At 46.0% G+C, this 27,599-nt stretch overlaps 2 protein-coding genes across 4 annotated transcripts in view; one reads left to right on the forward strand and one right to left on the reverse strand.

Moving 5' to 3' along the window:
* Nucleotide 1: 1 nt before the first annotated feature.
* LOC116952911 (cell cycle control protein 50A) lies at nucleotides 2-8,447 on the reverse strand. The gene is made up of 7 exons (XM_032972612.2): nucleotides 7,984-8,447; nucleotides 4,740-4,856; nucleotides 4,516-4,623; nucleotides 4,303-4,390; nucleotides 2,882-3,022; nucleotides 2,356-2,556; nucleotides 2-1,773 (listed from the first exon to the last, which is right to left on the reverse strand). The coding sequence occupies exons 1-7, from the start codon at nucleotides 8,200-8,202 to the stop codon at nucleotides 1,574-1,576; spliced, it is 1,074 nt and encodes a 357-aa protein (XP_032828503.1). The 5' UTR covers nucleotides 8,203-8,447; the 3' UTR covers nucleotides 2-1,573.
* An 8,125-nt stretch (nucleotides 8,448-16,572) lies between these two features.
* The window catches only part of KDM1A (lysine demethylase 1A), a 31,555-nt gene continuing 20,528 nt past the window's right edge, over nucleotides 16,573-27,599 (forward strand). Inside the window, exons 1-8 of one of the 3 annotated variants that reach the window (XM_032972606.2) lie at nucleotides 16,573-17,016; nucleotides 21,945-22,113; nucleotides 22,899-23,032; nucleotides 23,819-23,897; nucleotides 24,361-24,453; nucleotides 24,581-24,687; nucleotides 25,128-25,209; nucleotides 26,649-26,743. In XM_032972606.2, the coding sequence (XP_032828497.1) occupies nucleotides 16,804-17,016; nucleotides 21,945-22,113; nucleotides 22,899-23,032; nucleotides 23,819-23,897; nucleotides 24,361-24,453; nucleotides 24,581-24,687; nucleotides 25,128-25,209; nucleotides 26,649-26,743 (972 nt within the window). In that variant the 5' untranslated portion in view covers nucleotides 16,573-16,803. Of the gene's footprint in view, nucleotides 17,017-18,546; nucleotides 18,762-21,944; nucleotides 22,114-22,898; nucleotides 23,033-23,818; nucleotides 23,898-24,360; nucleotides 24,454-24,580; nucleotides 24,688-25,127; nucleotides 25,210-26,648; nucleotides 26,744-27,599 lie in introns of those variants that run through there. The other 2 variants (XM_032972607.2, XM_032972608.2) reach the window with 2 other exon arrangements.

Genomic DNA, 27,599 nt, shown 5'->3' on the forward strand with positions numbered 1-27,599 from the left:
ATAGTCTTTAAGATTTTATTCACCACCTTTAGCACAATGATTCACAAACAGCATTTGTACACTGGAAACAAGCACATGCTATTAAAAGCAATGCCGACAGAAAATAAGCAGACGGATCACACATTGTACAAGGCTTTGGAGTAACTTTAACACAGTAATGCCTTATTTAAAGTGCAAAACTACCCAAGGTCAACTTTAATATTTGAATGAACAATTAAACCAAGGCAATTGTCCCAAGCTTTGAATTTAACATTTACATCTCAAAATTCAGTGTAGACGCTAAAGTTATAGAAGTTGGTGCTAAACACACTAGGAGATTGTAATTGTTTAGGGTAGTTTTCATCCAAACCTTCCAGTATCTTTTGCTAAATACTTCATGCTTTAGAAATTTGGTCTAATGTTTTCCAAATAACCAATGTAACTACCAATTCCATCAGAGGAGCAAAATTAACATCTTCTAAACTGAAAAAAATCGTTCCCCATTGTGACGCAATTAAAAGATACGGTATGCAAAAGCTTAAAAGATAAACGGCACTACAATAATCCAACCTGTACAATAACCTTATGGTGCAAAATTAATGCATGGCAAACGTTTATTCCAACACCCAATTACAAGTCTATAGCATTGCATAACCAACTTTCCACTGCTGTGAATATCAGCATGTGTGCATGCTTGTAGATTATGCCTCCCCAGCGTCTCCTCTGGCATGGTTTGTATTTCAGCTTTTAAAGCTCTCAAAACATTTGCAGTTCATGCCTTACTGTTGCCCCCCACACTTGCCAGTGCAATAATTTTTCATGACAGCAAGGATGGCTCCGTATTTGGGCCACGATTTTACAGAGTGCAAGGCCGTACTGCAAAACCCAGCATATTTTTGATTTTGTGATGAAACTTTTGGGCATGTTGACACTCAGCATATGCCAATTTTTGCTCATTTGCGTGGCCTTAATGGAGTCTGAACAGTCTAACACTCAAGTGAGCATTGCTATGAAGGAGTTATACACATGCTTCTGAACACCAACCAAAGCAGAAGATTCACATCATGGGTTTTTTTCATTTAGCATGCAATTTTAAAATGCCTTTTCATATCGTTCACTCGTGTCACCTGCTACATTCATTGCAAAACAATGATAGTCTTTAACAATTTCCCAGTGCCGAGGTTCATAAATTATTTTTACATGTCTATCAAGGTTAATAGAACAATGAGACCGAGCAAAAGATCATCTAACTTTAGCTAAAATAAAACCAATATACAATATATGGAAAACATAGTTTATACCTTTTTAAAATTATGGAATGATTACCCTCGTGCCTAGACCCAGTCACCAACTAGTTTCAGTTTTCCTCAAAGAAATGTCATTAGATGTACCTTAGTTTGTACCATATTCCATACAATTCCTCGAGCCAATGTGACATTTTCTAATTGATATTGGCTGTGTCTATAGGTTTCCACTGGCCCTCCCCTTACACACTAATCTTGAGATGGGTAACCTTATGCTGAAAAACAACCAAATTTAACAAATACTCTAGGTTTGGGCTAGAATAAAGAGGCCACACCAGGTGCAAAAAGGCTCAGTTGGTGTTGGGGTCTGTGGAATCGTTTGGGCGCTTGCTGTACTTCTGGTGGATGATGAAGAGCACGATGCCCAGGACGAAGCAAATGGTGCCCACGGTGATGTAGGCGATGCCTAGGAAAGGGTTCTTTCCGCCCATCCATGAGGTGGTGCTGAGGATCATACGCTTTCTGCCTCCAAAGCTCTTCACCGGAAAGTCTGAAGCTAAGTTAAGGAAGATTGGAGCGCAGCACTGCGGGTGGGAAACTTTCCAGGCAAATATAAACCACAACGACAATTGTCAACACCATCAATGCACTGGTGGATGTCGGTCATGTGGGTTGTTTGACCGTACTCCATGGCTGGGAATCAAACTCTTGGCCAGGATATTAGTGCAGTGGGATAACCAGTCCTCAAGCAAACACACCAAACAAAAATGGAGAAAAAAATACTATGGATGTAATTGCATTTTTTTTCCACCATTCAATGAAGGTACACAATGCGATCATATACAAACCATGGTTATACAGGAGACCAGGAGGTAAAGGGGAAGGGACTTCCTGTCCACCAAATACAAGTCATACAACCAGTTATAGCTTCTATACAATAGTGATTTTTTTTTAAGCGTACTTTCAATCTTATCTTACCTTCCCAGACCTCAAAACCCATTTTCCAAGCTGCGGAAAAGCATTGTTAAAACGGCGACGTGGGCCACTAAAAAGGGAAGATTTATATCAACACAAATGGGCTACTGTACATCCCCTGTAGTCACAGCAATTGCATTGGAAAATGAAAGGATACTGTAGTCCACTTTGAGGAGGTATGAGCCAGCGGGCAGCCCGTTGTCTGTCATGTTGACGCGACGGTAGAGCTTGCGGAACGTGGGCAGGGCAGCTGTTCTCATCCACACGATGAAGTCCTCGTTCATGAAGCCATTGTTGTTGCTGTCCAGTTCATCGAGTTCATAAACAGATTTATTCCAGTACAGCGGCTTGGTAGTGCCTGCGACGAAAACACACGTTACTGTGTATGTTTTTTTGCGATTGTGCTAATATAGCTCACGGGATGTGTTTTTCAGGTTCTTATCACGTATCCGACTTGTCCGACGTTTCTTTCACCGTGATGATGGGAGCTTCTGAAACGTTTTCGAATCGGCTCGTAGATGGTTTAGGGAAACGTCGGACAGCGTGCGGAACACGTGGTACAACCCAAAAACACGAGAAATAAAACACAAACATAGTGACCATACACAAATTGCTTTTCAGCTCCACGTTTCCAGATGAATGGATCATCTTTGTAATGGCAAACGTGGCGGTCATATACAAACCTGCAAAAGCACTGGTGAGATTGTTTTTTGGCTCCGGGTTCTGAAATTTTACGTTCTTGTCCGTCCACCAGGCAATTCCAGTCTTTATCATCGGCACCGGAACATTGTCGGTAGCGTTTGCCATGTACAACGTTAGTGTATCTGCCAGAATCAACAAAAGGTACATAGAAGTCGTTAATAGTCCTTTATAATCGTGTGAAAATGTTGAGCCTAAATGTGTTCTTTTCAACGGGAACATTTTGAAAAATTAGATTTAAAAAAACCCTATATTTAAATCGGCTCAAGCATCCGGTAAATCTGTTGACTTGTACGATGATCACTACCCTGAATCCCTTGCCTATCCCTGCATCCTGTGAAGACAGATGCTGCATGCAGCTCGCTTCCACTTTCTCTTCCCTCACACATTAACTCTCTCATTTTCAACACCTTTGCCCAGTCATTCCTTCTCCCCTTATGGCCAAGCGCTCCGTTATTCCTGCTATTCATCCTGCACCATGCCCGTCTTGGGGACTAACTCCAGCATCCCTTCCTGGGTCATCTTGGCCTGTCGGCCCTTTTGCGCAACTTTTTCTTCCTTTTGTGTGCCACAGGTAAAAAATTGTATCGCCAAACAAAAATGCTAAGCAAAACAGTAATGTAACATGAAAGCAGGGATACATTTAATTTTAAAATGGGGTTCTGCTAAAAGGAGAGTTAATAAACTTAGTCTGGAAACGTATTTCATGAACAAATTCATAAAGACTAAGAAATCTAAAAGCTTATTGATAACTGACTGATATGGTTTAAATATCAAATGTAATATGGATGCAGTGTTGTTTCATGCTTGAGTGGTATTCCCTTTACACTAAATGCCCACCCCTGTAAAATTTCCAACAAGGGACTTTCATTTTTTTCTCAATCTGCTACACTTGAATTTAACATTTACTTCTTTAAACCAGCACTTTGCTTTATTATAGTTATGCATTAGTTAACATATTTCGGGCTCATGGAAAGTCAAAACTGCCAACTTCCTATGCAAAAGGTAAAAGTGTAAACCTGCAATTGCTTGATTACGCCACTTCTGGCGGCCGCGTCTTGCACTCGAGGGCACTCTTAGAGGGTATTTGGCCTACTCTTTCACACTGGATGTCTTTGGGACAGGTGGGAGCAGCCACACTTTCCCGTCAGATGCGACCTGCCGATCAGTGTGGTGTAACTATTTATACTGCTGGGTGGACATGCAGTGGCATTTACTAAATTTGCACCGTGTTTAAACTGCCATCGGGAGATCGAATCTAACTAATGACCTCGGAAATCCAGTGCGTTAACTAATACACAACGGCCTCACCCCTCAACCTTCCAATACATGCCATTTAATGCCATCGATTTCGCCAATCCTGAAATATGTAGTTGTGCGTGTTCCTACTCGTGTGTGTTCCCACCGTTGAACATGCTGTTTGCAATAGCTCCGCAAGGTGCAATCGGAATGGTGCCATTCTTTTCATAAGGAGCACACTCGCTGCTTGGATTCTGTGAAATGCAAACGAGCGCACAAATAAAAACTGCTGCATCCTTGAAAAAAGAGAAAAACACGTTATTTGTGCAACTTTTTAAATTATAATGTAATTTGTGTTGTATTTACAACTTTAATTCACCAATAAGGAGGCCTTGACACCATACAGCTGGTTGTCATCTCGGGACTTGACGTAGCGTCGATGGTTTTGGTAGAAGTTGGACAGCCCGTAGTACATGTACACTGGACCCTGCAACAATGACAGCAGGGCGGGGAAACATTTAAAGTGGTGGGCAAGCTCTTCATCGTCAAAAATGATGGCAACACGACCGCCAATAACCATTCAACGAGCAACACTAACTGTACCTTAAAATGCTCGGTTAAGTTGAAGGCGATGGAGCAACTGCAGCTTTGGAAGCTGTTATTCCAATACGTGCGCACTTCGGCACAATGTGCACAGTCGTTGCTGTCTGTATAGTCGACCTGAAAGAAATTGGGAGCATGGCGCTGTTAATACCACATCGCGTGTACTGCAAATGTATCTCTTTACGACTGACCAACACTATACAATCTCCAAATAGCAACACAAAATAAGACCAATAAATAATAAACAGAATTCTTTTAGTAATTACATTCATCGCCTGGCCATGAGAATCGAACCTTTAAAAAATTAATGAGATTTGCGATCCAAGTGAAAGCTCAAAAGGAGTTGTCTATTATTCATATCCTGAGCTTCACTCGGATGTATTGATAACACTTGGCAGGATACACCAACAGAACATTCTACTTTGTCAGGAATTAGTGGGGAGTGCATGTAACATCCATAAGAGGTTTTTTTGGGGTTAGATGGCGTAAATATATAAATGTGTCGTTAAAACCCGCCACCACCCGACACATTTACGTGACCTAACCCCAAAAAACCTCTTATGGATGATGTTGGTCGCAAAAGCCTGCTACGTGTTAAACTGCACTAAACATCCTCGCCGCATGGTTCTCGACTGCAGTCATAGCCATCCACTTCCAGAGATATTTGTCATCTACCCTCATCACATAATTCCTTTATCACATCGGATCAATAACATTCTATTACTCCATGACAGCAAGGAATAAAACGTGTCTTGGAGGACTTATATCAAATACATGTGCAAAGGCTAGCTGGATTATGGTGGCAACTTGGGCAGGCCTTTATCCGGCAGTGGATTGATCATGCCTGATTGTGGTGATAACTTGTAAGGTTGGACACTGAGAATAATCCTGCCACCCCATGTATAATTCAGCCCAGTGTGCATTATAGTGCTGTGTAATACCTCACCATAATGGCATGGGGATTTACAAAACACTACCTAGTTCATAACAAGCACGTGCAGTAACAACACTGGTGCGGCAATGCTACACGGCCCAAAACAAACTCCTTTCCCAGTTACAGGCCAAGCGCATATCCTATACAATTCAGACGAACCAGCTTAGAACACTTAATTAGTGGAACGCACACGTGCAAGACTTCTGTCAATCCACGGCTGGAAGAGGGCGCACCTCTCCGAATCGTGCGAGTCACGGGGATTTTTATGACTGCAGTGTGCTTTTGCCACGCTGGTCAGTGCGGCTTGTGTGGCGTGAAGGCGGGAAGCAGCTATAGGCGCATACAGCAGCACGTGCATTTTTGTGGCACTTCCTTTGTGGCTGCCAACGTAGCTCCGTCGCGGCTTACAACACCCTGGTATTTTGCATAGCGGTCGTCCATCCAAACACTATCCAGGCTCAACAATGCTTAGCTTTCTGAGATGTGATGGGATGCGATGCAGTCCCGCCGATATGGTCATTTGTAAACAAAAAGATTGCTTAAGTCTAAACTAAAGTCACAAAATAACATCATGCTACAGGCGGGTCCAGGACACTAATTGCAACACAACACGCAAATGTTAACAATGTCACTGCAGTTATTGCGCAATGCCACTTAAGTACACAATAGGTACACAGCTGATTCGGTATAATACCTTCAGGTTCAGAACACCACATTTTAGTCCTAATTGTGTTCACAACACAATTAGGAATGCACATCCTTCATGTAACTGCAAACCCATGTTCACAGAGTTCAGAACACACCCTTACCGAGCGAGTTCAGAACGCGCCCCAAAAATTGAGTGTCCTTCAGAACAGCCCACTCATGTTTGGAACGCACACCAGTTCACGGCAAGATTTAATTTAACAACAGTTAAAAATGCAGTACGTACAATATCATTAACAGTCCAGAACGCACCCACCTTTACGACAATTGTGATTCTGCTGCGTTTGGCGGTGATGTACAAGCACAAATAACAACACCCAGCACGTTCCTCCATAAGACGTTTAAGACCACAGCCCCTCTTCAAAGCACACAGAGGATAATCCTACTCTGGCCTCAATGTGCTACCAAGGGACACTTACAGAAACGTCGCATATCCTGTATATATTCGTTCCCTTTTAAAGCCACGCAGTGCGTTATTGACGGAACGTATAGAACGTCCGGCCCGCGGACCGTCTAAGGCCCGCGAAATCATTTGGTGTGGCCCTGCCAAGGCAACCGCAGGCGGGACTCGAAATTCAATAAATCTAGGAGCAAACCTGGAAAGGCAGTTTAGAGTAGCAACATCATCATCAATACCAGCTGACATCATCACACGCCTCGCCAAAGAGAAGCAGTTCCAGCCATCACATTAGGGGTGAGTTAATTGAATGTTTGACCAAATGTAACGGCCTAATTTTTAAGTTGATAATTTTGTATGGTCGGCGAATGATGTTATAAATATCCAAATGACCCTTGGCAGAAAAAAGGTTCCCCGCCCCTGGTATAGTGTCACTTCTACACGTTGTGAAAACGACACAGCGAAATATTCACACGGCAACAGCAACAACACACGATCTCAGAAACCACCACCACACGATCTCAGAAACCTCCACCACCAACACACGATCTCAGAAACCACCACCACCAACACACTATCTCAGAAACCACCAACACACGATCTCAGAAACCACCACCACCAACACACGATCTCAGAAACCACCACCAACACACGATCTCAGAAACCACCACCACCTCCAACACACGATCTCAGAAACCACCACCACCAACACACGATCTCAGAAACCACCACCAACACACGATCTCAGAAACCACCACCACCTCCAACACACGATCTCAGAAACCACCAACACACGATCTCAGAAACCAGCACCAACAACACACGATCTCAGAAACCACCACCACCAACACACGATCTCAGAAACCACCACCACCTCCAACACACGATCTCAGAAACCACCACCACCAACAACACACGATCTCAGAAACCAGCACAGGTGAGTTTAGGGAACGGCAACCTGCGGCTCTTTAAGCGACTGCTTTCGTGGCGTTATTTATGAAGGACCATCCCACCCCGTCTCGTATTCGCGTCCATTGCGGCTCTTGAAATCCGAGGTTTTTTTTCCAAATTGTCGTTTGTTACCGAACGTGCACTAAACATGTCTCTCCGTTGTTCATTTTGGTTTCCCACCCCTCCGTGTTAGTTTTGCACCGCCTCACGCCCCTCACAAATATCACCACCACCATCACCACCGCCGCCGTCGTCACCTCGTGCTCGAGGATGTTGTTGGACGTGATGAGGAGGCCAATGCCGAGCGGGATGAAGATGACGGCGATGATGAAGAAGGCGGGCAGCACCGTGCCGGCGGTGAGGATGGGCTGCCAGGCGGGCAGGCGCTGCTGCTTGAAGGCGGTGTTGTCGGGCCGACGGCTGCGCACCTCCTCCGCCTCGCCATCTTTTACTCCGCCGCCCGCGTTCGCCGCCATCGTATCGCACGTGAACACGCGAGCGGGTCGTCGTCGTCGATGTTAAATGCGTCTGTTAATGTCACCTCGTCGTCGTCGTCGTCGGTTCTCGTTATGATAATCGTCGTCGTTGTCAGTAACGTTTTAAGCGAAGGCCGCTGCCGCCGCCGTTGTTGCACCTCGACCGCGGTGATCGCTTCCGCGATGGTGAGTCAGGGCCCTCTGATGTGGGCGGAGCCTGACGCGATGCTGAGTCCGGGGCCCTCTGATGTGGGCGGAGCCTGACGCGATGCCGAGTCCGGGGCCCTCTGATGTGGGCGGAACCTAACGCGATGCCGAGTCCGGGGTCCTCTGATGTGGGCGGAGCCTGACGCGATGCTGAGTCCGGGGTCCTCTGATGTGGGCGGAGCCTGACGCGATGCCGAGTCCGGGGTCCTCTGATGTGGGCGGAGCCTGACGCGATGCTGAGTCGGGGCACTCTGGGTCCGTGACGTCGCGGCGATGTGGGCGGCGCCTGCCGCGGTGCCCACTGCGGGGAGCGGTGGCGCAGCGGTTTGGTTAAAACACCAAAACTGAAACCTTTTTACAAGGAACACTTTAACACGTAGGCTTTCGCGACCAATATTATTCATAATAAACGTTTTTGGGTTAGATCGCGTTATTTATAAATGTGTCGTAACCCTCCACCATCCGACACGGCCAAACAGTAAAAAATGTGTCACGTTTACAAAAGACAAATAAATTTTGATTTAAAGCTTTCGTGACTGCAGGGATTCATATTCTTGGTTCTTTCGGTGAAGTCTCCACGTCGAAGAGAAACAATAAAATAATAAAAATATAAAACAATAAAATTCTCACGACGTTTCGACTGCAACACAAGCAATCATCATCAGGTGTGAAAAACCACAGCAAGAAAATTTGTTTTTTCACACATGAATCCTTGTAAAAAGGTTTCAGTTTTGTTGCCAGAAAAAAGGGGAAAAACCTTATTACTACATTTTGGTACTGGCAAAGGAGGTCTAATGATGAAGTTGTTAATTGTGCATTTGCATGCCCGTCGTTGCGTTGGACTGGTTTGTTACGATTTGTTGTCACTCCAGACGCGCATCAGCTGAAATTTACTCGGCACACATTCCAAGTAAACATGCCGACGTTGCATCACCTAACAGGGCCCCACGTTGGTATGTCCGTGGTAGTTGGAACCGTGGCCCAAACGTTGGCATGTACGTGGCAGTTGGAACCGTGGCCCAACGTTGGCATGTACGTGGTAGTTGGAACCGTGGCCCAACATTGGCATGTCCGTGGTAGTTGGAACCGTGGCCCAACGTTGGCATGTACGTGGTAGTTGGAATCGTTGGCCCCAACGTTGGAATGTACGTGGTAGTTGGAACCGTGGCCCAACATTGGCATGTCCGTGGTAGTTGGAACCGTGGCCCCAACGTTGGCATGTCTGTGGTAGTTGGAATCGTTGGCCCCACGTTGGCATGTACGTGGTAGTTGGAACCGTGGCCCAACGTTGGCATGTCCGTGGTAGTTGGAATCGTTGTCCCAACGTTGGCACGTGTATTGGGTTTCAGCCTGAGTGTGTCTTGGTAAATCACTCCAATCCGTCACGCTGAGAACACATGCTGTCAGTGACGCTCGCAATAATTCCATCAAAGGAACCGCGCAAATAATGCCATCATAAACATCGTACCGAGCAATTAGAGTCCAGTTCAAGATATGGACGGGTTTTGTATTATCAATGTCAAAATAATGGTTTTATGGTTTAGATCGCATAAATATAAACGTGTCGTGAACCCACCATCACCCGACACAGCCGATTAGTAAGGTTTGTCACGTAAACAAAACGTGCCAATTCGTGACTACTTCAGCACACCGGTGTGTTGGAGAGTAAACCCACAGCATTTACAATTTGAGTGCCCCGTTTTGCTGGTGATTTCAACCAGCTTCAATTTCGCTTGATCAGCAGTGCGGTCGCTTGCGAGTTCCTGCAGCCGCTCGAGGTCGCTGCCTTTAGCAGTGTAAAACAATATACATACGGTAATTGTACATACTTAATTAGAATTTCGGGGCGGGAAGTGGATCGTTGTATCCAGTTAAAGGCGAGCAGAAATAACGATTCGAACGTTCTCCATTTTTTTAGATTCGATTAACCAATATAGTGTGTGTTTTAACTGGGATGTTAATTATTGGGTCACCCGCGCTACATAGGTGGATCCAATGATTAGGCATGTAATTGAGTCACCTGGATCTATTACGAAAACAAATTCGGACGTCAAATAACGAATTCTTACAAGTGCGCTTCCATGCTTGTGTTGCGACCTTTGAATCAGGGATAAGAGTAGCCCGCATATAAGGTGCAGACAATGAGAGGCGAGTTAATTAAGAGCTAATCCGATAATGGTGTGCGAACCAAATATAATACGAAACACGTGCAGAGTGGAGATTACAGCACAGGTGGCCTAAATATATTAAAATTAATCATCGACGTCCATAACAATCACTTCATGCAAGAAACAAACATCGCACATCTGCCTTTGATGTTTATCCTCGAAGACACCACATCTCCATCATGAATTAAGCATTAAAGACAAGCCACAGTAGCAGAACGACTGTGACCATGCAACCCAAATTGTGGACCATATTACTCTTTGGTTCTTTCGGTAAAGTCACGTAGGTATAAAATAAAATAAATCACGACGTTTCGATTGCAACACAAGCAACCATCATCAGGTGGGAAAACCACAGCAAGAAAAAAGTTTTTGCTGAAGCGGGAGAGAGAGAAAAACCTTTTTTTCTTGCTGTGGTTTCCCACCTGATGATGATTGCTTGTGTTGCAATCGAAACGTCGTGATTTATTTTATACCTACGTGACTTTACCGAAAGAACCAAAGAGTTTGGATTCCTGTAGTCACGAAAGCTTCAAATCTAGATTGTGGACCATTATGTAAACCACTGCAGTGTGCGCTCCTTCAGGGGAGGCATCGAAACACGTATACAAACTCAGAAGTATGAAGCCCTCTAGTGGCTAGGATACTTCGACAGTATTGAGGGTTGGTCCAGGTGAGATTTTTTTCTTCAGAGTATTAATTTATGCTGGAGGAATCAGATGAACTATAAAGCTCTTTATCAGCAGTGACCTCCATTTAATTATCTAAAACTTAATATTTGTTTGGTATACCAATGACTATGAAAACAGATATGTACTCTTTGGTTCTATTCGGTAAAGTCACGTAGGTAAAAATACAATAACAATTACCTACGTGACTTTACCGAATAGAACCAAAGAGTATGGATCCTTGCAGTCATGAAAGCTTCAAATCTAGAATTAAAACAGATATGAATAAGCAAAGGAAACCAATGGTAGGGGCCAATTAATTGGGGGGGGGGTCACAAGACATCCGGACCACCTTGTACAGTACTGTATTGCAATCTGCAAAAATAGAATGATCGAGCAGTGCCTGGCTGGTGCCTCTAAAGCAGGGGTCGGGAACCTATGGATCGCGAGCCAGATGTGGCTCTTTTGATGATTGCATATGGCTCGCAGATAAAACAAAATATTCTCACTTGTTTTAATCCATCCATCGATTTTTCACTGCGCATGTCCTGTTCAGGGCTGCAGGAGCAATTGTCCATTATTTTAATTGGATGATACTGGCCTACGTTTGCCGTTGCTGGGTAAAACAGGTAAACGCCCCCTTTTGAATCAGTCTGAGACTGCGTCTGCTCGGTCATTAGCTCAAAGCTAACCCTTCGACGAAGAAGATGGCGAAAAGAAAAAAAGACGACGAGTATCGTACATTTCAGGACGAATGGACCGAAGAATTCGCCTTTGTGGAGAGAGCGGGTTCTGCGGTGTGTCTAATTTGCAATGACAAAATTGCATCGTTGAAACGGTCGAATGTAAAGCGGCACTTCGACACGCGCCACGCTACCTTTGCATCAAAATACCCTGCGGGAGACAGCAGAAAGAAAGCGTGCCAAGAGCTTCTGAGCAGGGTGCAAGCTAGCCAGCAGCAACTCCGCGTATGGACCCGGCAAGGTGACTATAATTCGGCTAGCTTTGCTGGTTCTTTAGCAATAGTGAGGAACGGAAAACCATTCACAGATGGCGAGTATGCTAAAACGTTCATGCTGGATGTAGCCAATGAACTTTTTGATGATCTTCCGAACAAAGACAAGATAATCAAACGGATACAAGACATGCCTCTGTCGGCAAGAACTGTTCATGATCGTACCATCGTGATGGCAAACAAAGTGGAGGAAACGCAAGTGAAGGACATAAATGCAGCGCCGTTCTTTTCTCTGGCTTTGGATGAGTCAACAGACGTGAGCCATTTGTCGCAGTTCAGCGTGATTGCAAGATATGCTGTTGGTGACACACTGCGCGAAGAAAGTCTTGCTGTTCTGCCATTAAAAGGGTCCACAAGAGGTGAGGATTTATTCAAGTCTTTCATGGAGTTTGCTCAAGAAAAAAGTCTACCTATGGATAAACTTCTCTCAGTGTGTACTGATGGTGCTCCGTGTATGGTGGGGAAAAACAAAGGATTTGTGGCGCTTCTCCGTGAACATGAAAATAGACCCATCCTAAGTTTCCATTGCATTATACACCAGGAGGCACTTTGTGCTCAGATGTGTGACAGGCAGTTTGGCGAAGTGATGTCGCTGGTCATTCGTGTGATCAACTTTATTGTTGCCCGAGCCTTAAATGATCGCCAGTTTAAAACACTGCTGGATGAAGTTGTAAATAACTATCCTGGTCTGCTTTTGCACAGCAATGTGCGTTGGTTGTCAAGAGGGAAGGTGCTTAGCCGTTTTGCGGCTTGCCAGAACGAAATCCGGACTTTCCTTGAAATGAAAGGCGTCGGGCATCCTGAGCTAGCCGACACCGAGTGGCTCCTCAAGTTTTACTATCTCGTAGATCTGACTGAACATCTGAACCAGCTCAACGTGAAAATGCAAGGCATTGGAAATACAGTGTTATCCCTTCAACAAGCTGTATTTGCTTTTGAAAACAAGCTGGAGCTTTTCATCACGCATCTTGAAACAGGTCGTTTACTACATTTTGAAAAACTGAGCCAATTTAAAGATGAATGCACAGCAAGTGAGCCCATTCAAAACCTTGATCTCCACCAGCTAGCTGGCTGCACATCCAGTCTCCTACAGTCCTTCAAAGCACGCTTTGGAGAATTTCGTGAGCACACTCGTATTTTTAAGTTCATCACCCATCCAAACGAGTGTTCACTGAACACAGCCGACCTGAATTACATCCCTGGTGTCTCCGTCAGAGATTTTGAAGCAGAAGTGGCTGACCTGAAGGCCTCAGACATGTGGGTGAATAAGTTCAAGTCACTGAATGAAGATTTGGAAAGAATCACACGACAGAAAGCGGAGTTGGCGAGCAAGCACATGTGGACAGAAATGAAAAAACTCCAACCCGAAGACCAGCTGATTCTCAAAACTTGGAACGCGCTTCCTGTCACATACCACACACTGCAGCGTGTGAGTATTGCTGTATTGACCATGTTTGGATCTACGTATGCATGTGAGCAGTCATTCTCACATCTTAAAAACATCAAGTCCAACCTACGATCACGTTTAACGGATGAAAGCCTCAACGCTTGCATGAAGCTTAACCTCACCAAGTACCAACCCGACTACAAAGTACCAACCCGACTACAAAGACATCAGCAAATCCATGCAGCACCAGAAGTCGCATTAATGGTGAGTGTTATAACAACATTATTTAAAAGAATAAATTCAGAGGCTTATTATACTGACATTTAGTTGAATTCACTTTTAAAATATATTATATGGCTCTCACTGAAATAAATTTCCAAATTTTTTGCTTTCATGGCTCTCTTAGTCAAAAAGGTTCCCGACCCCTGCTCTAAAGAGAGAGAGATCGGGATGGTTGGTGATGATTGCTCGATAAGGCGATCACCAGGGGGCCAAAGACGGGTGAGATGGAGAGAGAGAGTGGAGCCTCAATTGGAGAGGGTATATAAGAAGAGACAGGGTACAGAGGGGGTGTAAATTGGGAAACGTTCAAGCAACGGCTGGAAGGGAAGAAATTCGCTCGGACTTGGCTGGTAGCGTGGTACGGTGCAGGGCATGGGGCACCCGGCGCGTGAGGGGTGGCAGGAGGCGTCTCGTGAGGCGCCTGGGAGTCGTGTAACGCCGCTTCCATTCGTGCGTGTGGCAGCAAGATTGTCATGGGCTAAAAAGGTTCATGGCGAGGTCTGTTATCCAGGACTAGAGGGCTGCAGGAGAGAGTTCGTGTAGTTTAGAAAGAACGCAACCCAGCGTTTTGTTACGTTTCCCACAGGCTGAACATTGCCCAAAGACTGAAAGGAACTTCGACTATTATTATTGCGTATGGCAATATGTTCGGCAGCAAAATGCCGATGTCTGCTCGCCACGTGAGGGCTTCTGGAGAGAGTTCGTGATGTTATGCTATCCCTGCATTGAAGGAGTGAAGATTAGTGGTTTTACTACACGGCCCACAGTTTTGGGTTGCATGGCCCCAGTCGCACTGTGGCTTATATCTTATAATTTTCTTGTTGATGTTCCGATGCCGTTGATGGTTCCACCAGTGACTTTAAGAAATGTCAAAGCCAGGAGATGCCATGTTTGAGTCTTTAATTGGGGTATTTACTAGTTGCGTAACGAAACGGACACGGGAAATGTGGGGGAAAGGTTTCTAAACACACATAGGACTTGGCAGGAGTTAGTCAGCTCAAGTTTATTAAATGTGAATACTGATAAACGTTTTAGCATTCATCAATGACAAACCTTCAGTGTGGTAATTTCACTTGTATTGTGAACTTGGGTATGAAAATAAAATTATGAAACGATTGTCACCACTAATAATTAAGTATGTTTCAATACACACCACACCAAATTCAAGAATTGGCAGGATTCGGGGGTTGCGATGTTTTACATATATACATCTTAGTCTTTGTGATTTATAATGACTGCTCCACCAATCAAAATTCCTGTCGGTCTCTTATGACTTGCGGCCGCAACTGCGAATTTATTTTGACGTGACATGTTCCCAAACATTTGTAAGGCAACGAGAAAGATCTGGGGTGATGGAGCCTTAGTTTCGATTTGGTAAAGCTGGACCCTGATGTGACGGAGATATTTAACTTCCCCTGTGAAGCAGATCGCGTGCACCTCTGGTTAGAATACCTACAGGATTAACCAGGGTGGCCGTGGGGTTCGAACCGCAAATTTCTGCATCAACTGCCCAACCGACGACCACTCACTCGGCCATGTCACTGCCCCGAAATCCGCTTCACGGTTCAAGCTAGGGCAGACTATTAAGCCGATTAATCGACTAAAAAATAAAATATTAACCTCTTAGTGGTCAATTTCTGGGGCCCTGTTAAACATCGTGGCTGTCCACACCCTCTCGCGAAGGTTGGAACCTCCTCCCACATCGCCCGGCGTGACCACGCTGACGTTGCCAATGAAGTTATCCATTAAAAAAAACCCAATGCGGTTTTTTTACATGACCGACGACTCCATCTTCAGTTCAGAAACGTGCATTGTCACAGTAGGTCCGGTAACAATTCAAAGGTCTGTCAAAGCAGACTATTGGGCCAAGCATATTTCTCAAATTTGCACCAAAGCGACATGAACGTTGCTTACACCCGTTCCCGTTACGATTTTCAGCTTTTTTTTTGTTTACCCGATGAAGAAGAAAAGTTATTTATTCAGAAAAGTCTCGGCCGAGTCTCAAGATACTTTTTTTCAGGAAGGCCCTGCTACAGGTTTGGTCAGTTACTGAGTGCTTTCCCTTAATGCTGGAGAACACTCGGCGAAAAATAAGTGGGGGAAGGAACGCACTAAACACATAACTCCGCACAGTTGGATTCAATAATCCACTTTCCATTCTGCTATCTCGTGGCCACCCCTGCAGCCCCACTGTGCAATGGCAACACGGGGTGATCACTTGCGACGTGCAGCATGGGACCAAACTGCGGTGGAGATTTTAGGGAATCGGGCTGCGGTGCTCGGCAATCCATCTGTGCGGAGTCTCGCGAGTGAATTCCCCAGCGATTCGAATCGTCGGCGGAGAATCGAGCGCTTGAGAATCGGTGGGGGGGGGGGGGTAAACGTGCAGCTAATCGGAGCGGCGCTCACAGCCGCGCATCGAGGCTCGACCAATGAGCTGCCTCGACACATCCCGCGCGCCCGAACACGCCCACCCGTGAATAGACTCGGACGAACAAACGTCGGTCGATTCGATTCCCTTAAAACTTTAAAGCAAAGCGCGAGTTCACTTAACGCCGTCGACGCGCTTACGACTTCCTCGCGACTCCAGAAACCCCCACCACCAACCCCCCCCCCCCACAATCTGGAAGCGTTCGCTTATTATCGTAAAGAAAAAAAAATTGTGTGTGGTGTAAAAAAAAATCAATTCGACGGCACTGGAATCGACGCCGTAGATTACGCGCGGATCGATCCGCCGCCTCCTTGCCCGCTTTTGTGTGTCCCGTGGTGGTGGAAGGGACGCGTTGGGGGGGCCGCCGGTGCTCCTGCGTCTCAACACTCAGTGTTGTTGTTGTTGTTATTGTTGTTTCCTTGTAATCATTCACGAGGCGACCGCCAATGTCGACTCTGAAGCAGCAGCAGCAGCAGAAGGAGGAGCGCGGCGTCGAGGCTGCGGTGGCGGGCAACGAGGCGGTCGAGGCGGGCGGCGCCTCGGAGCGCACGCCGCGCAAGAAGGAGCGCGTCTCGCCCGGCGCCGAGGCTGACGGCGGCGACGGTGGCACGGCCGAGACCCCCGAGGGTCGCAGGACGAGCCGCAGGAAGAGGGCCAAGGTGGGGGTCCCCACACCCCCCCCCCCACACACACAAAGACAAAGATCCCCCGTACAGCCTTAACATACTGCAGGGGCAAGTGTTGTTAGCAAGTAGCACCTATGAAGGCCGGTTTCGGCACACGAGGGGGGTGGGTGGCCAGCACCACGCCCGGCCGCCTTTGTATCCCCAGCGGCGATGTTAACACACCGCACCAGATACTCATTTGAGGCTGAGTCGACCTAGGGGAGGCCCAGGACCCCCCACCCCCCACACACAGCTCCCCACACACACCACCACCACAGCTTTCAGCACCCCCGCTCGCGGGGTCATGCCCCCCTCCCACCAATTGCCCATAACCTGACCTCATCTAACCTGAACTGACCGCCAGCTGAGCTGACCTACCTCGCCTTCACCTGACTTTATCACGAGCTCCGGGAAGAAGGCCGATGTGGGGCGGGGGTGTGTTTGTGGGGGGGTCTCCAGCACCCCCTTCTGGGGCCAGGTCATGACCTGACCTTCCATGTAGCCTGGCTTCATCGGCCCTGACCTCTCCCTTTCCTCGGTCTGACCTGATCCACCTTGAGCCGCGGGAAGAGAGACGAGGTGGGCGGCGGAGTGGAGTCTCTTGTCGTCTCCTCACTCCCAACACCGTCTGCCAATGCCTTAGGGCATCACATCACCCACCTTAGGAGAGGCCCAACGTTAAGTTAAAAAAAAAAAACGCCTCGCTTGCCGTTCCTTCGCCTGGCCTGGCCGAGGGCCCATTTGGAGGTCCCCAATTTGTCTCCTCCTCTTCACCATTTCTCGCGCGGCTATGCCCCTTCCCCTGACCTGGCCCTGACCTGCCACATTCTGCGTCTCTGCCCGACCCTGTACAGCATGCGCCTTGTTGTCGCCTGTAACTTCCCCCTGCTGGGGCAAAGGGCTCCCCCTACACGTCCATGTTCTCCCATTCCTCCCCTGTCCGAGTAGAAGGCCTCTGTTGCAGTACAACAGTACGGTATTTTAATTCATCTCGTTGCAATCTCTTCCACTGGTCTCTCTCTCTTTCTACCTCATTTGCCACTAGATATCTAGCTCTGTAGTTTGCGTAAATCCGCGCCGTTTCGTGTCTGGCCCTTTGTGTGCGCTTGCCCTCCACCCGCTTGCAGTGAGCTGCCTTTGTTTGAGCTCGACCTGCCCCTTCCTCTCTTGTCCTGCACGTTTGAGCCCAGCCATGCACTCCTCTGCTGCCCTAGCTAGACGTTTGTCAGCCTAGCTTGGTTACATGAAGGGCAAAGTGCCCTTTGGCGCAACGGGAAATCGGAATGTGACGCTTTGGATCTCGCTGAGTGCTGAAACAAAGAGCCCTATTTTCTGGAGTGTTTCAGACAAATGACATGCGCGCTACGTCCATCCCGTTTCTCAGTTCGCTGTTGTGTTTCCCCAGCCGTTCAGGTAGTTTTTAATGCCTTGCGAGTTGGTTGTGGTTTCGTTGGTCGTGGCATTTCTATGATGACATCTCTGCCGATGTCCAGCAAGGGGCGCTGTGTCCTTTCGCAGCCGTCCCTGGACCGTGTGTCACCCCTTGTTCCGCCTCGCTCGCTCCTTTCCCTCAATCCAAGGCTTTTCCGTCGCTTGCATTGTGGCTGTGTAAACCCGTATTTATTTATCTCTCTCTCTCTCTCCGCCGCCATGCGAGCGAACCCTGTCGTCTATGTGTAGCCACGGTGTGGTTCACAAAATAGTCCAGAATCCAGAATTGGGTGCGGAGCACGGAAGAGGTGGGCTGCTCATAACGAACGGGTGATGATGTGGTGTGGTGGTGGTGCTCCTTGTTTTGTCCGTTCTGCACCTGTATGCAAATCATGGCCTCATCTCACAATGGAGAGAGGACCAATGTGTGTGTGTGCGCGCGCGCGTGGTATATATCTATACTGCTGCCATTTATTAATATAGCCTGCGCGGCATTGACAATTCTAATGGCTAGTAAGGCGGTGAGATGTGAGGGATGTTTGTGAAACGTGGTTTGAGAAAGCGAACGCCGGGAGCGGGGAGAGGGACATTGTTATTGCGACGTCAAGAACGTTAGCTCGCTGGGTGATCCATTTACAGACGCCCCCAGTGATCAAAGGCCGTGCGTGTTGTGCGGCCGAACCGCGACGTATCAATGACCGGCTTATGCGCGTACGTTGTAAGAACATCAAGAGCCGTCAATGTAGGACAGCGTATATTTAATGAGCGTACTGTGTTGAGGTCGATCGTAGCCACGCAGAGGCTTTCGAATGAGAACGTTTTCTTAATGTATCTTGTTTTAGTGGAGTATCTAGAAATGGATCAGCTCGCATTGTCGTTTAATGGCTTGCACGTTTGCCGCGCCGTGAAACTGGAAATGTTGTGTCGACACATTCACGTTTGTAGCATTGAATGGGGAGATAAAAACAAAAATCCTTTATGCTCTCGTGATGCCTCAGGCTGCAAGATGCGTGCGAGCACAGCAGACGGTCGGGATGGAAAGCCATGGCCACACTGAGGCTGCATTTCCACGGAAGGCATGCTGCGACTGTTCAACCTGGGATAGGCATATTAACAACGAGCCACAGTGTGGATTGAATTCTATGAACAAACCATTGTGAATAAATGCGTACAGGGGCCTAGCCTGGTCTGCACCGGCATGGCAAGGTAGCCTGCAGATGGAATTTGGCCCACTGGTTAATTTACATCTGGCCCGTGGCCACCTGAGGCCTACCAGTTGGCAACAGCCTGCAAACGATACATGTCTTGCACATGTGTGCAAAATCATGGCCCGGTTTCACGATGGAGGGCCCCGTGTATACGGCCATTTGCAGCTTGTACTGCGCCGAGGATAGGGAGCATTCGTTTACATGGAAAGCATGCTTGGCTGTTTGTCCTGAGAGCAGTGTATTCTCAACAAAAGGGTGTGGATAAATGTGTGGAAGGACCTGGTCTGGAATGGGCTGATAAAGGTTGAAAGCGGGGTTGGGAAAACCTATGGCCTATGGGCTGGAATTCGGTCCTATACTTCATTTCATACCAACAAAATATATTCAATTATTATAAGTCATTGCAAGCATCTTATCTGCACCAATTGAGGACTAGAGGGGAATATTTTTTTTTACCTGGTAACACTTTCTAGATTGAATATTCAATTGTTTATAACTGTTTTTTTTGTGTTTATTTTGATGTCCTTCCCAACATCTCCGATTAGCACGGGTTGGCTACGTACGGTGCGAAAGAAGTTCAACAAACATATTTTGTAGTTGTGCTTTATAACTCCGGCGTGTTTTCAGGTTGTACTGAACAAGACGCGGTACAACCCGAAAACACAGAATTGTCTTCCTAATTTCATGTAGGAAAGGCGAGCCCTAGTTATTTTTGCACAAAACAGTTGGTTAACATGAATGTCTGTTAATTCATCTCGCCAAAGGCAATTCAAAGTCCTATTCAGGGAGCACCAAATGTATCATCGCCATTCACAGCGGTGCCTTTGTATTGCAATGAGCAGTTGAGTGCCCATTGCAGAATTACTAATGCTCTCTGAGCCGAGCAACGCGAAGGTGGACTTGCGGAAGCAAAACTATTTTTACGTTGCATTTCTAACACAGCGAGACACAGTCTGGTACTAGCACAGCACCTACACGGCGGTGCCATTCCATGGCTTCTTACATCTGCCCCCCCCCTCTTGTCCACCCGGTACGGCCTTTTGTTGTGACCGGCTCAACAGCAGGGGCCACATATGGGCCACTCTGTCCTGGTGTGTATTCATGGAACACTAGTTCTTTGTCTTTTTATAACCATTGGCAAGGGAACATTGAAAGAGTGAATATCTGCGCTGAGCACAGTGTTGCAAATGTTTCTTTTGACATTAGATTTATTTGACAGTTGCTTCTGATTTATGAAGGCTTTGCAGGAGTTTCTTGATGTAAATCTTGGCAACAAAATGAAAAGGCATCTCTCGACGACTGGCTTGGTAATACGCCGTGAAGGCGCGGTCAGAAATATAAACACTTTTTTTTACTTTACCAGGTAAGGCCCACTGAGCTATATAGCTCTTTTTCAGAAGCGACCTGGCCATAAATGATAGCTGAAAAAATTGGCTGAGATGTTTACCACCTCACCTGGTATACACAAGGTCATGGGTTCGATCCCGACCCTTACAACTGTATATTTGAAGTTTGCATGCTGTCCACGTGGTCGCATGGATTTTTCTCCAGGTCCTCCAAATTTTCCCTCCATATTTAAAAACATGCGTTTTAAGTATTTGGCTGCTCTAAATTTCCACATGATAAGCCACTTCGTTGAGCTATCATTTGTGGACAGATCGCTTCTGAAAATGAGCGATATAGCTCACGTGGGCCTTACCTGGCAAAATAAAAAAGATAGTTTAGTCCGAAGTCTTATTTTTTTCATTTATAAAACTTCAAATTAGTCTCGGACACCACTGGAATCAGCCTTGGTAGGTATGTACAAGGTTTTGCATTATATATTCGAATAAAACGCCATCTTTATACATAATGTTAACGGATTAATGGTTGTGGGTGGTTATCATGAAACACTAATACCGGGCTTTTTCATGGCTAATGCTCAGCACCTTTTGGCTGCAAATAGAGATTAGCAATGAATGAACTTATTGCTGTGTAGGATTTTGCCTTTGTGTACATCTCTCCAATGTGTTTTCGAGTTTCACCACATGTTGTCCAGCATGATGTCCGACGTTTCGCTCCATGCACTAGGAGCTTCTGAATTAATTTTTCCTGAAGAAGCGCCCAGTACATGGAGCGAAACGTCTAACATGCCACACAACACTTGGTAGAGCCAGAATAAAACATATCGGATAGCTCATGAATGAACCCAACTGCTGCTGCCCACGTTTGTTATTGGTGCAACCCCCCCCCCCATGACCCTGTGACCCTCCCCTGCCCTTTTCTCGACCATTGTTGTGCCAGGTGGAGTACCGCGAGATGGACGAGAGTCTGGCCAACCTCTCGGAGGACGAGTACTACTCTGAGGAAGAGCGCAAGGCCGAGAAGGAGCGGAGGCAGAGCACTGTGCCCCCTCCGCCGCCTCCCCCGCCCCCCGAGGAGGAGGAAGATAGCGACGTGGATGAGCCGTCCGGTGAGAGCTTGAAAATATATATACATCTATCTTTCCCAATTTGATTACAGTTATGGAATTGTCGTCGTGCTGTGAGAGTTTGTGTGTCTCTATTTGTCTATGTGTTTATTTGAGTATACGTGTGTACTGTGTACCCCATAAGTGGAGAACATGGGGCAGAGGGGACAAAGTCTGTGGGGTACGTATGAAGTCTTTTGGGGGGGATTTACACTCTGAAAGTTAATGGTGTAACTTCCGAGCTTTGATTAACAAAAAAACATATAGTACAAATACGGGGGGGGAGAAAATATTATTACGGGTTGAGCAGTGGAGCCAAGAAGGCTGGAGGATTCTCGCCCACATTTGTTGCCAGCTGTGTTTGTGTTCGTTTTATTTCAACATTTTAAGTTCAGGAGTTACTCGATCAGACATTCTCATTTCACTGGGAGCCATGGAGAGGTTACTTGACTAAAATGACAGCAGATACATTTACTAAACACTCAAGACATTTAAAGTCATTGTATAAATAAAATATGATAACCTGAAATTATAATACAGCTGTACAGCAGTATTCTTGTGTATACCAACACGCCTATGTGCACAGTGCTTGTGTGTGTGTGTGCTTACATAAGCCTTTATAACATGGCATGGAGCCAAAGTAAATGGATCACAATAGGCGCATGCCTGCCTAAGTAAATGACATTGAAATAAGCCGAATTATCTCAAGGAGAGCATGTGGAACAACAACAACAACAGGCTGGCACTGGTGCACACGTGAGCGGGTGAGTGTGGGCGTTTTGTGACAGGCCTGGAAGGGGCAGCGTTCCAGAGCCGCCTGCCGCACGACCGCATGACCTCGCAAGAGGCCGCCTGCTTCCCCGACATCGTCAACGGCAATCCGCAGACACAGAAGGCCTTCCTGTACATCCGCAATCGCACGGTGTGCAACGACCCCCTGCATTGCCCCCCTCCTAGATCTCTACCTCCCCTCTGAACTTCCCACACAGCCGTGATGCCCTACGAGGCTCCAACTTGCTGCCAAAAAAACAAGGGGCTCGTTCACAGATTGTGGAATTGTAAAATTTTTAATTATGATTCGTCCACCAAGGAAATGGAGCAATGAAACAAGTTCGTGTGAAGGTACATGGAGGAATATTACCATTGCAGGATCGTGAGAGGCGGTGGCGGTTTGGGGAGCCCTTCATCTAGCAGTGGATTACCCGTGGCTGTTGATGATGAAGAATTATAATAATAGCTTCTTAGTATCCAGCAAGGGGTGGAATGGTGGTGCAGTGGGCCTCACTAGGTTTCAAGACTTTTAAGAGACTGTGCAATGCGATGTTTCAAACTCTTAACACAAAATGTATTGACCTATATTTAATGACCTCTTATCTACGCTCGTGGGCGATGCACTTTAACACGTGCCCAGAGCTGGAAATTTTGCTAAAAAATAAGAGAACCCGAATTTTACATTGTGAATTATTTCTTGACGTTGGTGGAGAGCCAGGGCCAGTTCATATATATCACTCCCCACTTAATGTAAGCTGTGGCAGGGAATAAAAACCTATCCAGCATGGTTCATGGTGCATTGTGTTGACCACTGCACCTCCACCAGGCATTTTTTTTGGAAATAGCACAGTTGGCTGTGTACGGTGTGAAAGAAGTTCAACATGCATACATAAAAAAAAACTTAAATTAGTAAAAAGTTTGATTTGTGTCCACGCAGCTGCAACTCTGGCTCGACCAACCCAAGACACAGCTCACATTTGAGCAGATGTTGCAACAGCTGGAGTCTCCTTACAACAGTAAGCACTTAATCCACATTCTCAAACACCATAGTTATTGCGGGACACATTAAGCAAAACAAAAACAGATAGCCTGGAAATTTAACTCTTGGTTACTGAAATTATACAAAGTTGTAATGTATTTATCAATTAAATGTAGTCACTTCGCCATCACATCGTCACACTTGCCTTGCTTTTGTAAACTTCCACTAACTTGCCCGTCATTGGGTAATTAAGCAGCTACAGTTTGTATGCTATTGTCAAGCACTAGATCTATGGTTCGTACTGTTGTCCCTGAATCACAAAAACTCTGCATTTGCCCGCCTCATGTGAAGGTATTATTCATATAAGACCCGATGGCTGAAGCTTCAAGGGACCGCGAGAGATAGCAACGGCTGGGGGGGAGGGGGGGGGGGATGGCCTTCATCCAGCAGTGGATTGATCATGACCGATGGTGATGCTGATGTGTTTACGTGTGCTGCAGGCGACGCACAGCTGGTGCATCGTGTGTTCAACTACTTGGAGCGGCACGGGCTCATTAACTTCGGGATATTCAAGCGCGTCAAGCCCCTGCCAGGTACGTCCCACAGTCTCGCCTTCTCGCTCGCGGCCGCACGGCGCTCTGCCGACCAATTCGTGTGTGCGGTCTGGGCAAACGCTCTTTGAAATGTTGTAACCGCCCCGTGTTGCTCTTGGCACCACAGTAAAGAAAGTGGGAAAGGTGATGGTGATCGGAGCAGGGGTTTCAGGGCTCGCTGCCGCGCGGCAGCTGCAAAGCTTTGGCATGGATGTCACCATTCTGGAGGCCAGGGTACGTTTCTTGTTTGTTATCTTTTCACAAGATTTTTTTTATTTCTATCGTGTGTAGAAGTACTGAACTGCTGTCATCTTTAGAACGCATCTATAAATGGTGTGTATGCATATAACATCCAAAGATCGTGCATTTACGCTTTCAAAGTTGTAGTCTTGGCGAAATCTGGACTCTCATGTCGAATCCCCAACGGGAGACCTGGCTGTTACTTGCCGCTAAGTTGAATGTAAATATGGTTCAAGCTGGATATTAGCGCAACCCTTGCTTCTGTTCAAAAAGTGTGCTTGTATCAAAAGTTGCATTTTGCCTTCCCCCGTTTTGGGGAAGGAAAAAGGCAACTAATGTCAGAAAATATTGCTTATACCAGAACTATGCCGATGTAAGGTTTCTTAGATCCAGATTCCACTGTTTTAGTTGAGTGTTTTTTTTCTGTCGTCCAGGACCGAGTGGGAGGTCGTGTGGCCACGTTTCGGAAGGGAAACTATGTCGCTGATCTTGGCGCGATGGTGGTAACTGGCCTGGGTATGTACTCCATGTGCTTTGTTAAAAATGCTGTCGATAATATCTACGTTAACTTCATATCTGAAAAAAAACACATTTATATGGAAAGTGGTTATATCATTGCCAATATTTAGCCATTTTGTTCCCGAGTAATGTATTTTTGGCAAGTACATATATTTGCCATCCTGCAGACATTGCATACATTCCTATATATTACAAATTTTCGACCCTAAGAATGTCGAAAAATATATATAGGCATCGTATAAGTCAGTTGATTGAACAAATCACATTGTACCTAGTATAGTAATATTTATATTTAAATTAAGATGTAACATTCACCACCATTTATTTAATTGATAGCTATTTGAAACATATAATTTGTTTACATCCCTTCGTTAATTGACTGCTGGATAAAGTTCCCCCCTCCATCCGCACCGTGTTGATCACGGGGCTTATTTAACCATACTTCACACTACTCAGTGCAGTTTGTTGATGTTGGTGGAGTGCCAGGGCTAATTCAGATATAACTTCCCACCTCACGTTACCTGTGGCAGGGAATAGAACTCGGAATGCTGGGTGTGATGTTGCTGTGTGTTAACCGCTGCACAACTGCTCCCCCAGGAGTTTTAGTTGCTCATATAAACAATTAAATATTTTTTAGTGAGTTTAACCTGACCGTACACAAAATTTTCCATCCGCTTCATATGTTGCGCCTGTCCCGATTCGGTGGGACACAACCTTGAGAGACCGGCTGAAACATTTGGAATCCTAGAACCAGATTGTGATATGCAAGTGTCACAAAATATCTGAATCTGGTTCAGGCCCTGGGCAGGGGCAGGGCTATTAATACATTCATTGCGTGTGACATTCAGTTAGTGCACTGTGAGGACACGGAATCATCACGTGATTGTGCCACGGTGGCGAGATGTTAACTACATCGCCTGGTATACATGAGGTCGTGGGTTCGATCCAGGCCCTGATGGTTGTATAGTTTGAGTTTGCATGTTCTTCCCTTGGTTTTTCCCTCCACATTTATAGTTTTTGGCTGAAATAAATTTCCATATGATAAGCCACTTGGTCCAGCTATCATTTGTGGTCAGGTCGCTTCTGAAAAAGAGCTGTATATCTCAGTCGGGCTTACCTGGTAAAATAAAAATTAGTTTTGGTTGTCTAAATGGATGTTGACTCATTCATTGCATGTGACTTAAGTCAGTACACTGAGAACATGGCGACACCACGGCATGTACACGCATGTCGACTCGGTTATTGCATGTAATGTCAGTGGCACAGCTTGGCTTATGCACTGCAAGAGAAGCCCCCGGTGCCTTGTGAACCACGCCGCTATGGCTCACTGCGGCCCCAGCAAGGCTCAGTTGTACATTGGTAGATGCGAATAATGATAGCATGTGCTTCAGTTGTTGTCAAACGCTTGCGTTTGCTCCCTGTGCCCTCTCCCACAGGTGGAAACCCAATGGCTGTCGTCAGCAAGCAAGTCAATATGGAGTTGGCAAAGATTAAGCAGAAGTGCCCCTTGTATGAAACGAACGGCCAGTCGGTAAGTACAAATTGCACGACACGGGCAGCATTACATGCCAATTGGGAAGGAGAAATAAGCAATGCCACATTATAGTTGCGGATTTTAATTGTCAATACGTTTCACTCGTATATAATATCTGGGTTCGTAGAGCATGCTGATATGTTTGCAAGACGTACACGCATGTTGCAGATGCTGTGAAGTGGATTGGAACAAGTACAGCAAGTAGGATGCTTATTTGTGCAGAATTAGTGGCCTTCAATTATATGCGTGGCATATTTTCCACTATATCCAAAAATGCTCATTGAGTAATTGGTCAAACATCCCCATGTTGGATCCTCCTGAAGAAGTGTATTTAAGTTAGCTCATGCTTCCTAGGGTAAACTAATAAATATACTTAATTTGAAGTAATTTTAAATTATAATTAGAATATAAGTCAGGTATGGGTGATTGTATCATTGATGGTACTAAATAGACTGATACTGCTGGGTGATTATATTCATTGATGATGAGAGAATTGCAGATAATCCATTGAGTTTAATTGTTATGGCTTGAGTTGTTGATAGAATAAATATCTGCCGACTATCACCTGATGCCCATTTTCCAAGCTCTTGAGCAAATTAATCGATTGAGCAATGCTCTCTACAGAGCTGTGATTTCCAGCCCACTTTTAAAGATTTTATTTCAGGGTAGGATCTTAATTGTTTGTTTACAGATATATATCACGGTGTACAATTTGTATTATTTGGGTCTTTCGGTAAAGTCACGTAGATAGGTTCAAAGAAAATAACAAAAAACTACGATGTTTCGATCGCAACACAAGCAGTTGTCTTCATCTTTTATCTTGCCCTTGCAGCAGAGCCTCCATTTTCACTCA

Source organism: Petromyzon marinus, chromosome 49 (assembly GCF_048934315.1).
Source record: "Petromyzon marinus isolate PM22_M1 ecotype Great Lakes invasive population chromosome 49, UKy_Petmar_22M1.pri1.0, whole genome shotgun sequence".
In the NCBI taxonomy this organism is placed as follows: Eukaryota; Metazoa; Chordata; class Hyperoartia; order Petromyzontiformes; family Petromyzontidae; genus Petromyzon; species Petromyzon marinus.